The sequence below is a fragment of the Eufriesea mexicana genome, unplaced genomic scaffold (genome assembly GCF_001483705.2).
Source record: "Eufriesea mexicana isolate 0111107269 unplaced genomic scaffold, ASM148370v2 scaffold1837, whole genome shotgun sequence".
NCBI classification, from domain to species: Eukaryota; Metazoa; Arthropoda; class Insecta; order Hymenoptera; family Apidae; genus Eufriesea; species Eufriesea mexicana.
In genome coordinates, this window is record NW_016909955.1 from 18,576 (window position 1) to 28,936 (window position 10,361).

Genomic DNA, 10,361 nt, shown 5'->3' on the forward strand with positions numbered 1-10,361 from the left:
GTAGGGAAAAAAGAAAATGAACAATCCTCTTGTAATTTTTCTTTAACACTTGTTGCAAATAATAACGATGAAATCACTGATTTATTAAGCTACCCAAGTTCCCAAGTTTTACCTATTATTAATATAAGTCGGTTCAACCACAACTACGCGCAATAACATGAGAATATTATTCTTTTGGTGAAAGAAGGAAAGACAAAAACTGGTCGCTTGCATGACCGATCACGTGCTCCACCTGCTACTGAAGTTACTACTTTCGGGAGTAACTTCAAACGACCCTTGCTTAAAAGTGTGTCGTTAAGAATGCTAAGCGTCAAGGACAACAGATTCGCGTAAAAAAGATTAATTTCGAAAAATCAGTTAAAATATACGCGTGGAAATCATTCCTTTACCTTATCGCGGTACATTTAGAAACGAAATTAAGTTCGGTTTAAAAAAAGAATCTGTAAAATGACAAGAATAACAACAAAACTATTGCAAGTACGTTAAGATTACTTAGAGAAGTAATGCAGTAAAATGGTTATATGAATGAGAAAGATAAAAAATGGAAACAGACACGATAGAAGAAGGATGCCTAAGAAGCGAAGAGGAGAGACAAAAATAAAGGAAAAAATACTACGATCCTCGGTTTCGCGTGCAAAATTTAAAATCGATACGGCGTTCGGATGTAACTGGTACGATCTCTCTGAAAAATTTCAATTTAGTACCTGAACATGTTAATATAGTTATTTGGTTAGTAAACTCGTGCTAATAACAATTGATATTCTCCGTTCACGCCTAACGAGTACAACCGCTTACAAATAATTTACACATCTCATTTCCTCCTACTTCTCGAAGAATGCAATCAAATTTCTGATTCCAGTTTATCAGAAATTTTCAATCTTATTCCGTACGATATATTAATGTCTATGATAAATCAAATGTTCGTAGAAAGATATAATAGGGTACAATCAGGGATATTACATTTTATTAAATTCGACAAATTTCTACCACTTAAAATTTTTTTATCAATTGTATTTTATATTTTGAAATTTTATATATATTATCACAAATTTCGTAATATATCTATGATTTGAAATATTCGTTGTACGAAAGAGCAATACGACGGAAGAAATTAACCCGAGTTATTGACTGTAAATATACAACAATGAAACTTGTAGTATGTATAAAATCGATCGAGATAGAAATAAGAATATTGTGCAAAGGAAATTTTCAACGTAATCATTTTTGTACTATCGTGTAGTCAAAGAGATTGATTAAAAATTCCAATTTAATTTATTTGTAGATTATGATGAAACGTATTTCTAGATACATTTTTGTACTAATTAACAAATGAATGAAACCCTTTCTTCTTTAACCATTCCCGATGATTTGATAGACACATGTTACCCTTAGTTCCCAATGCTGAGATCTATAGGACCACAAATTATATAAGTCAAGTGTGTGGGTGTGCGCACGCTCGCGCGCGTCCATCTACGTAAGAGACCCGATAAACAATAGAGATAACTGACAAGACAGACAAAAGAAATGATAGACAATTTGCGTTTTTCCTTTAGTATTCATAGAATATACGCCATATTAAAAACATATTAATGCCAGCCAAGTTCTATATCTTCAATCTTTATATTTAATTCTTCAAACGAAGTATCGATACTAGGCTCATCGAAACCACCATTTAATTCGATCTTCTGTAATAAATAATACGTAAAAATAAAATCACACATATTATTATAGGATTTGTCATAGTAAAGCAAGCCGGGAAAAAAATTAAGGGCAATGAATGAAACAAAAATAAAAGTAACGAACCTGTAACGCTGCAATTTGTGAAGGATCACCGACTAATAAAATCTGCGTTTCGTTATCATTTAAATCATCGATCGCTTTAGAAATCTGTATTTGTCCATCTTTTTCTGTGATCTTTGGTTATATAGAAACATGTAAGGAGAAACATTTGAAAATACCTTTTAAAATATATTGCAAAATATGCAATATATTCAAAATATCTTCCAAGTTACCTTTAACGACGGAGTACCATTATCTCGGATACTGTTTCCCTTTCGTCTATCTTTGTTTCGACTAGAAGACTCTTGAATAGAATCTTGACAAAGAACATCAACATTATCATCGTTATCAACTAACGCATGAGCAGTTCTTTTGTGCATCACAAGAGTACTACTTTGTCTGTATCTCCTGAAACAAACTTTACATTCGAACGGACGTTGTTGCGTGTGAACCTAAGAAAATAAGAAAATATCGAGAATACGAGGCGTTGATTGCAATTAATTGCAAAGATTGACAAAATTACTAACGAGATGGTGTTTATAAAGACTAGAATACTCTGTGAATCTCCTCCCACAGTTCTCAATCGAGCAAACGTATGGTTTTTCGCCTGAATGAATTCGTATATGATTCTTATAATTTGTTGCACTCGCGAAAGCTTTGCCACACTTTGGTTGTGTACATTTATACGGCCGTTCACCGGTGTGCGTTCTGACGTGAACCTACGATGTATGTGTACGAAATAGAATTTGTTCTATTAATTGATGACAGTGTTATCGCAAAGTTTTCATTTAACTCGTACCTTTCTAATGTTGCTGGTAGTAAAAGATCTACCGCAACCACTGAATGGGCACAAGAAAGGACGTTCTCCGGTATGTGTTCGTACATGTTTCAATAAATCTCCAGATGTTTTGAAGCTTTTGTCGCACGTTTCGTTTGGACATTTGTAAGGTTTCTCTCCTGTATGAGTACGTAAATGTGCTTTTAAACTGTATCCTGTCGAAAAGCTCTTCTTACATTTCGGATGTGTACATCTATATGGTCGTTGACCAGTGTGAGATCGTTCATGAACCTAATTTAAAAATACTATCTTACATATGATAACGATACTGTCTGGACATTTTTAACTGATTATGATTAGAATTTCAAGAGCCAAACAACAGGTTCATTCGCTCGAACATTATTATTATTTATAACCCCCAAGCTTATTAAACTTTTACGATAACGAAATTCATCTACGACATACAATGATTTTCGTTCATGCTGTTCATGTGAACGACTATCGAAGAAGAGACTATGATCGTGAATAGACCTGAATTGACTTACAATTTATAGCATAGGAAACGATCTCTACCTTAAGGTGATGGGGTGTACTATAAACTTTTGAACAGCCCTCCCGTGGGCAAGGATGCCTTATCCTAGATGTGGACAATTTATTTAATAAAATCTTGGAATCCTTTTTCCTCAATTTACCATCCTCAATTTCCCACAAATCTTTGCTAACATCCAAATGACTGGCTACCATATAAGCATTACCATCGATAAATTCCACGCATGGATAATTTCCAACATTTTCTATGGTAGTGTTATGAGCTTGAACTAATGTTGCTGGTTCTAATTCCAGTTGAAGCGGCTTGCCTTCTGTAAGTTCTGTTACTTCTCGAAGCAATATTGTGTCACCACTCTCCAATTCTAACGTTGCTTGCCTCTTTAAATCCATATCTGCGAATCAAACAAACAAATATGCAGAATTAATAAAAGAATTGTAAAAATTATAAAAGAAAAGCTATAATGCACGACTAATCTTATCAATATTTAAATGTTACTCTTTGTATATGCATTAAATCTTGAAATCATGCGCAATTAAATGAAATGATGATTTTTTTTCCCATTAATAAATCATTTCATGCATATTCCTTGTGTATTGCTTAATTTCTTACCATCATTGAAATTATTAGCAACAAATGCTTGTGTTCCATCAGGTAATGTTACTGCTGTTAAAGTTGTGCCACCACCCAATAGATGCTCATCCAACATTAATTCTTCAGTTCGATCATTCCCAGAATTATTCTCATTAATTAAAACTGACAGACACTCCAATATATCCATACGATTGCTCTATAGAGTGGAATAATTTGTAGAAAATACTTATGATGTAACATGTATTGTGAACATTTCCATAAGAAAAATGGTTAGGTTAAAAACCAAGTGATGTCTTTACCTGTGTTTCGTCCAACATGGTTTCGACATCTCGCGTCACTAAATGATTCGATAGTTCTGCACCTTCTGTCGACATATTTTTGTACAAATCCAGAGCTGCGAACAAAGAACGTTTCGCGATGATCGCCGATGATCCACGTCATTATTTTGTGTCTTAGTTTCGTGTCCGCAGGTAAGCATCTGTCTCAAAACAGGGATCATCAATAATTCGATTACGATATATTGAAAATCCGCGTGTATTGTACCAAGTTATCTTTACCGACAACATTAAATATCTACACAAATATTTTGGAATATAAATGTTTGGAAAGGATGTCACGTGCAGTCAAGAAGATCCACCAATTGATTACTTTAAGTGGCTATGTAACGATTATAACACAAAACACATGAAACATTAGATTCATAATATTTACTATACCAATAATTATATCATCATCAACAACCGTTTCTAGAAGCTATACTGATTATTGTATTGGTAATTATGAAGATGATTATAATGATGACAGTTCCGATTGTCATGATTGTGGTGAAATGAAAAACGTATATACGGGAAATTCGCCATTTGTTGACTTGGAATAAGTATAAATTATAAGTCAGAATCCAAATGATCTCCAATGATGTAAGATAAAGTAAAGTTGAATAAAATTCGAATGTCTTTTGTTTCTCTCTCCGATTTTCTTTATCTTTCTTTCTCGTACAGCGAATTTAACTTTCAGTGTCTCGCGCAGCCTCGCAATTCGATACCAAAGAATCTTGGGAAATATTACCCATAAACTCGTATACCCGCGAAACTTCTTCACGGGTAATACATATTAAATAAGGTGAAAATAATATTTAGTAAGTTATACTGAGATGAAGATACTTAATAATTTTACGCACCATTGGATAATCAGTTTCGATTATAAATTTTTTCTTCGAAGCTACATCGTGAAACGAAAAGACGTAATCGATAACCTCCTCCGAATTATAGTTGTATGTTCCTAAGGTTTTAATATAGTTTCATACTTTGAGCTTGATTTACAGTTCTTATGGTTGGTTCGTCCATCACAGTCTTGATATATTTCGTTAACATATCGTTCTCAAGAAAAATAGTACTAGATAGTGAATATATCCCTTTGAACGCGTGACGATCCGTTTTTGAACGGTTCTCTATTACTGACCTAATCTCTCTCTTTATTGGTCAATTCTGTCATACCTATGCATTCGTGTAAAACGAAGAAATAAACGTTACTTATTTTTCACTTTTTGAAATAGCATTTTGTTCAATGTGCAATTTGTATTTGTTAAATATACGAATACATCTAGGAGAATCGTACGAAAAAAATGCATAAGGTACTAGATCCAGGTGCGTCACGTATCATGAATATGCATATAAGTTTAGATAGCACATATTTCGTTGTTCTAAGGTGTATTCAACTATATTAAAATATCTATATCGTTAACCCACATTATTAATCATAAACAGGTCAAAGTGGACCAAAATTAAGAATTGTAATTAAATTTTGACCATCTTCACCTGTTAATTATAATTAATAGTTACCGATAAAATATTCATATCTTTTTGATGCAGATTCAAAAATGAAGAGAATTGTTATTAGAGAATATTTAAACCAGACATTAAAATAGCAGTTGTGTGCAAAATTGATACGGTTCTGCTTTAAGTGGTCTTAGGTTTCTCACTGGAAGATTCCACTATATTTGGTCTCATGCAAAATCACGATATTGTAAGAGAGTCGTTACAGTGTTTCATTGTTTCATAACAATGTACAATGATATACATGTACACTCATGTTTAATAAATGTATAGTCAACAAGAGTGGCATAAGCTTAGCTGTTAATCGATGTTGGTTTCGATTAACTCACGGTGCAATGTATCTGTTGAATGAAATAATTATATTACGAAGAGGTAACTAACAATAAGCATCCTTTCTTTCTTTTCTGAGATTATCGATGTAAAATAATGTTTTGTTTCATGGATCTTTCAATGTATACTATAATTATTAATTTTTAACGTTAATTTAATCAATTAACTAATAAATTTGAATTTAGAATGCAAGAGGATCGATCAATAGATGTTCCACATTGGAGAATAAGACCATTTTTGAAATCAAAAGATAGAAGTGATTTTATCAAAGCATTTAAGATGTTTGCATCAAAAACGCAAACATCGAACAGCACTTTTTACACTGAATTGGAACCTAATGAACCAATGGATAAAGCAGTGGATTTAAACGAATTAAAGGAATGCCAAGATTCCAGCAATTCTAATGTAATAGTAGAAGAAAAGAAACAGGAGGATTATGAAGGGCATTCATTCCGTAAAATAGCTTCTTTCGGAGGTTTTCCACGATTTCGTTCGTTTGTAATGTCTGCAGGAAGCTCAAGAGACCATGTTGATATTGAAGAAAATGAAGACAATTCGATGGAAATACCTTTCGTACGAGTATCGCACAGTGTGTTAGAATATAGGAGCAGTAGGTAAGCTAACAGCCAATAATGACTGTAACTTATTGGACAAAAATGTCTTATAAAGCTTCTTAATGTACAGATATTTAACCACGGATAGAAATTCTCGTCGATATGCGGTGGAATCATATACGATAAGCGAATCCGAAAGTGATGAAGAATCCGAAGGTACAAAATCATCGGAAACAGATTCCGCAATAGTCGTGGATCATACCGACGACTCAGTTTTAGAATTAAAGTCTGTTGATAATACAGTTTATTCGGATTACAAAACGAAAAATGCACGTCGAGTTGCCGAAGAATTATTGGTTACCGAAAAGAATTATGTTAATGTTTTACGATTGATCGATCAAGTATTCCAATTCAAAATCGATCAAGAAAATAGAGCACATCCTATGTTTCCTCCAGAAACTGTTCAACATATGTTCTCTAATATCAAATCAATTTATAAGTTCCACAACGATTTCCTGTTACCCCAACTTCAAGAGAGGATGCAAAATTGGGAATCAGATCCTAGAATCGGAGATATAATGAAAAATTTTGCGCCTTTTCTTAAGATGTACACAGAATATGTAAAAAACTTCGATTACGCCATGAACTTGATACAGACGCTTCAAATTAAAGTCGCTAGATTTGCTGCCATCATCAACGAGATTCAAAAATTAGACGAGTGTGCCAAGTTATCATTGCCTCATCACATGTTGAGCCCTATACAAAGATTACCAAGATACGAGCTTCTTCTAAAAGATTATCTGAAAAACCTCGCAGAAGAAAGTGCCGATTACAAGGATACTAAAAGTAAGGATCTTTCGAATTCCATTCGATTCGATGAATTACTTACGCATAAAATAATGCGCATCTAGCAAGGATCGGATTCTATTTAAACGTCTATTGAACGGGGCACGTTTAAATAGACGTCCGTAAATGGCGACGATTGTAATCGTAGAATCAAACGAACAGACATGGCTTTCTTTCTCGTAGAGGCGTTGGAATTAGTATCTACTGCTGCTAATCACACGAATGATGCAATGAAGAAGATTGACAAGTTCAAAAAGCTTCTTGAAATACAAGAGAGTATATACGATACAACGGATCTAGTCAGTGCTACGCGGGAACTTGTAAAAGAGGGTCGTATCGTTAAAATTTCGGCACGAAGCGGCGATCATCAAGAAAGGCATTTGTTTCTGGTACGTAAAAAGCAATAGTGTGCATACCTTAAACACAACGTGATTATTCATGAGTAAACCTGTCGACTGAGACGTGTAACAAATACTCAATTAATTGATACCGTATATTAGACTTTAGTGATGGAAATGTTCTTTGTTTTTTTTTGCTTTGCAGTTTAGCGATTTATTATTACTTTGTTCAATAAGATTGATACCCGGACCATTGTATAGATTGAGAGCTAAATTCCTGATCGAAAATTTGCAAGTGATTGAAGGTGACAATCTAGAAACGGCAAACACATTTTACATCAGGGATGAAGATAAAAACGTTGAATTGTATACACATGCGGCTGAAGAGAAAGCAGCTTGGCTTGATGCGTTGTTTGTTACTATGCAAGAAATGATGAGAAGAAAAGCAAGCCTAAAAACTGGTGATGTTAAAACACTTGTTGTAAAGACTGATGATGTATCGAGATGTATGATATGTGAGGTCATTTTTTCCGTAATGAAAAGAAAACACAATTGTAGAGCTTGTGGAATAGTAAGTACTTTTTTTTAGTAACGTTTCATAACAATAGGAACTTGAATGAACAGAATGAAAAGAATGTTATCGACGAATGTTAGTGACGAATTTGCAATTAAATGTATCTATTGTTTTCTTTTCTTTTGCTTTTTTCTTTTTCGTTCATACAATACTCTTTGCTTATTATAGGTTATTTGCGGCAAATGTTCAAATCAGAAGCTATTATTCGAGGATAATAAAAACATGAGAGTTTGTCGTCTTTGTTATGCTACTTTAACGCAACCACTTGTCAAGTCACCGTCTTCAACATCTCCGTCCGGACCTGTACAAAGTTTATTACAAGTTTCAGCAAACGCATCTTCCGTTATATCTGGATATCTTATGTTAAAAACGCAACCGAGTAAACCTTGGACACGACGATGGTTTGCGTTACATGCAGATTTCGTTTTGTACACTTTTAAATCTGAATCTGAAAATACGGCTCTTACGGCGACTCCTATGCCCGGTTTTATTGTTACGGAAGGTATTAAGTTATCCGACGAAGATCCATTGAGTTTCAAAGATAGACTTAAAGCAATTAAAATGCATCATTCTAGAAAAAGTTACTATTTACAAGCATTATCGGATGAAGATAAACAAAAGTAAGTTTTGTTATTTTCATGTATATCATGTGTATCTCTCTCTCTCTCTCTCTATATATATATATATATATATATATATAGATCTTGTGTATAATGCCATCAAATTCCATCATTCACAAGATTCATTAAATTTTCAGATGGTTCCATGCTTTGCAATTAGCTACGAAAGCAGAATTACCTTCGTTCGCAACAGCGGAAAATGAAGACGCACAAAATGACCAATTGATTAATCATACATAAAAAAGAATATTCGTCGATCTTATTCTGATATAAGTCAATCTTTTACTGCCGTTGTCATATAAGATCGCAGCGCGTTGAAATAATCGTTAGTAGGTAATTATTATATAAAAGTGACGTTAACTTATGTTACATAGTATACAGATACGTGCATAAAAATTGTTGTGGGTATACCATGGTCAACTTAACAATGACCATATTGCCAAAACGCTTGTTGTATTTTGTACCATTTTGTTATAGTATATTTAAAAATATATAAGTATATATTTACACAATCGTCTAAAACGTTGTATACATGATACAAAACTTTACCCTGGTATAGAAAAACATGAATGGTACCACCAATAAGTTTGGTAAGAAGAAAATTATTCTAATGATCATGTAAGTAATAAAAGATGTATAAAATGTCTCAGCTTACAGCTTGTTAGTTTGATAATATAGAATTAGGTAAAATTTAATTCATTATTATCAATTTGTACTAGGAGATAAATATTAAATGTAATTGACAAGGTACAACAGAGAAGAATTCGAAATTAGTGTTTTACAGAATAGTTTCGGGCATTCAAAGGATGCCCGATTTATTGTTATTGTATTAGTTGTTAATAATTTGAAGAATTTATACTGCTTAAGTAGAATAATCCAATACAGTTTCCTAAATATATATCAATTTCATAAACAAAATGAATTTAATAAATTATGTAACAAAATGTATAAAAAAAATTACTATCAGATACTGCTTAAGAAGGAAAAAAATGCAATGTTAAAGTCTAAAAAACTTCGATTTAAAACAAAGAAATTTACTAGCTTGAAACTTCTAGTTTTCAATTAATACCTATTCTATTATTCTAAAAGATTATAATTGTTGGGTATTATAAAATTTTTACATCATAAAAATACATTGCTATCTGTTACTGTTACATCGCGATGATCATGTAAAATATAACATTAAAGTACACAGGATTTAACGTTGTCGAGCAGATCTTATCGCGCGTATATTTGATTATACAAAAAACCATAGGTGAACATTGACATCCATAACTGATGAAAATTAACCGTTGCTAACTGTTGCAAGTCATCGGAACATTTGCGAACATAGTAACTTACAAATGAACAGATAACAATACTAAGAAATGCCCATGTGAGATTACACGAACAAAATTCAATTATTTCTATAGTATTTATCAGGAACGTTAACTATTAGCATAGTCAGATATCGTGTATGACCGTTGTATTAATTACGGTCCTATTATTATTATTATTATTATTATTGTTATTATTATTATTATTATTATTATTATTATTATTATTGTTGTTGTTGTTATTATTATTATT

At 32.7% G+C, this 10,361-nt stretch overlaps 2 protein-coding genes across 6 annotated transcripts; one reads left to right on the forward strand and one right to left on the reverse strand.

Moving 5' to 3' along the window:
- Nucleotides 1-1,347: 1,347 nt before the first annotated feature.
- Nucleotides 1,348-5,040, reverse strand: LOC108549280 (zinc finger protein 76). Of its 5 annotated transcripts, none has more exons than XM_017902594.1 (9): nt 4,876-5,040; nt 3,998-4,092; nt 3,717-3,894; nt 3,131-3,498; nt 2,579-2,848; nt 2,307-2,498; nt 2,013-2,231; nt 1,804-1,914; nt 1,348-1,685 (listed from the first exon to the last, which is right to left on the reverse strand). In XM_017902594.1, the coding sequence occupies exons 2-9, from the start codon at nt 4,070-4,072 to the stop codon at nt 1,587-1,589; spliced, it is 1,512 nt and encodes a 503-aa protein (XP_017758083.1). In that variant the 5' UTR covers nt 4,073-4,092; nt 4,876-5,040; the 3' UTR covers nt 1,348-1,586. The 5 variants fall into 5 exon arrangements, with proteins under 5 accessions (XP_017758083.1, XP_017758080.1, XP_017758084.1 ...); XM_017902591.1 differs by having other exon boundaries at nt 3,998-4,176; XM_017902595.1 differs by lacking the exon at nt 4,876-5,040 and adding an exon at nt 4,415-4,456 and having other exon boundaries at nt 3,998-4,176.
- A 1,006-nt stretch (nt 5,041-6,046) lies between these two features.
- On the forward strand, nt 6,047-9,100 carry LOC108549288 (FYVE, RhoGEF and PH domain-containing protein 4). Its single transcript, XM_017902605.1, has 6 exons — nt 6,047-6,474; nt 6,545-7,260; nt 7,444-7,649; nt 7,804-8,169; nt 8,341-8,792; nt 8,930-9,100. Exons 1-6 carry the CDS (start codon nt 6,047-6,049, stop codon nt 9,030-9,032), a joined length of 2,271 nt encoding a protein of 756 aa, XP_017758094.1. The 3' UTR covers nt 9,033-9,100.
- The last annotated feature ends 1,261 nt before the right edge of the window (nt 9,101-10,361 follow it).

Coding starts and splice junctions, on each gene's coding strand:
- LOC108549280 (XM_017902594.1), bottom strand. CDS start 4,072: ATGTCGACAGAAGGTGCAGAACTATCGAATCATTTAGTGACGCGAGAT. Junction 3,895..3,997: donor CCATGTTGGACGAAACACAG/GTAAAGACATCA, acceptor TCCACTCTATAG/AGCAATCGTATGGATATATT. Junction 1,915..2,012: donor ATGGTACTCCGTCGTTAAAG/GTAACTTGGAAG, acceptor ATATAACCAAAG/ATCACAGAAAAAGATGGACA.
- LOC108549288 (XM_017902605.1), top strand. CDS start 6,047: ATGCAAGAGGATCGATCAATAGATGTTCCACATTGGAGAATAAGACCA. Junction 8,170..8,340: donor ATTGTAGAGCTTGTGGAATA/GTAAGTACTTTT, acceptor TGCTTATTATAG/GTTATTTGCGGCAAATGTTC. Junction 8,793..8,929: donor TCGGATGAAGATAAACAAAA/GTAAGTTTTGTT, acceptor TTAAATTTTCAG/ATGGTTCCATGCTTTGCAAT.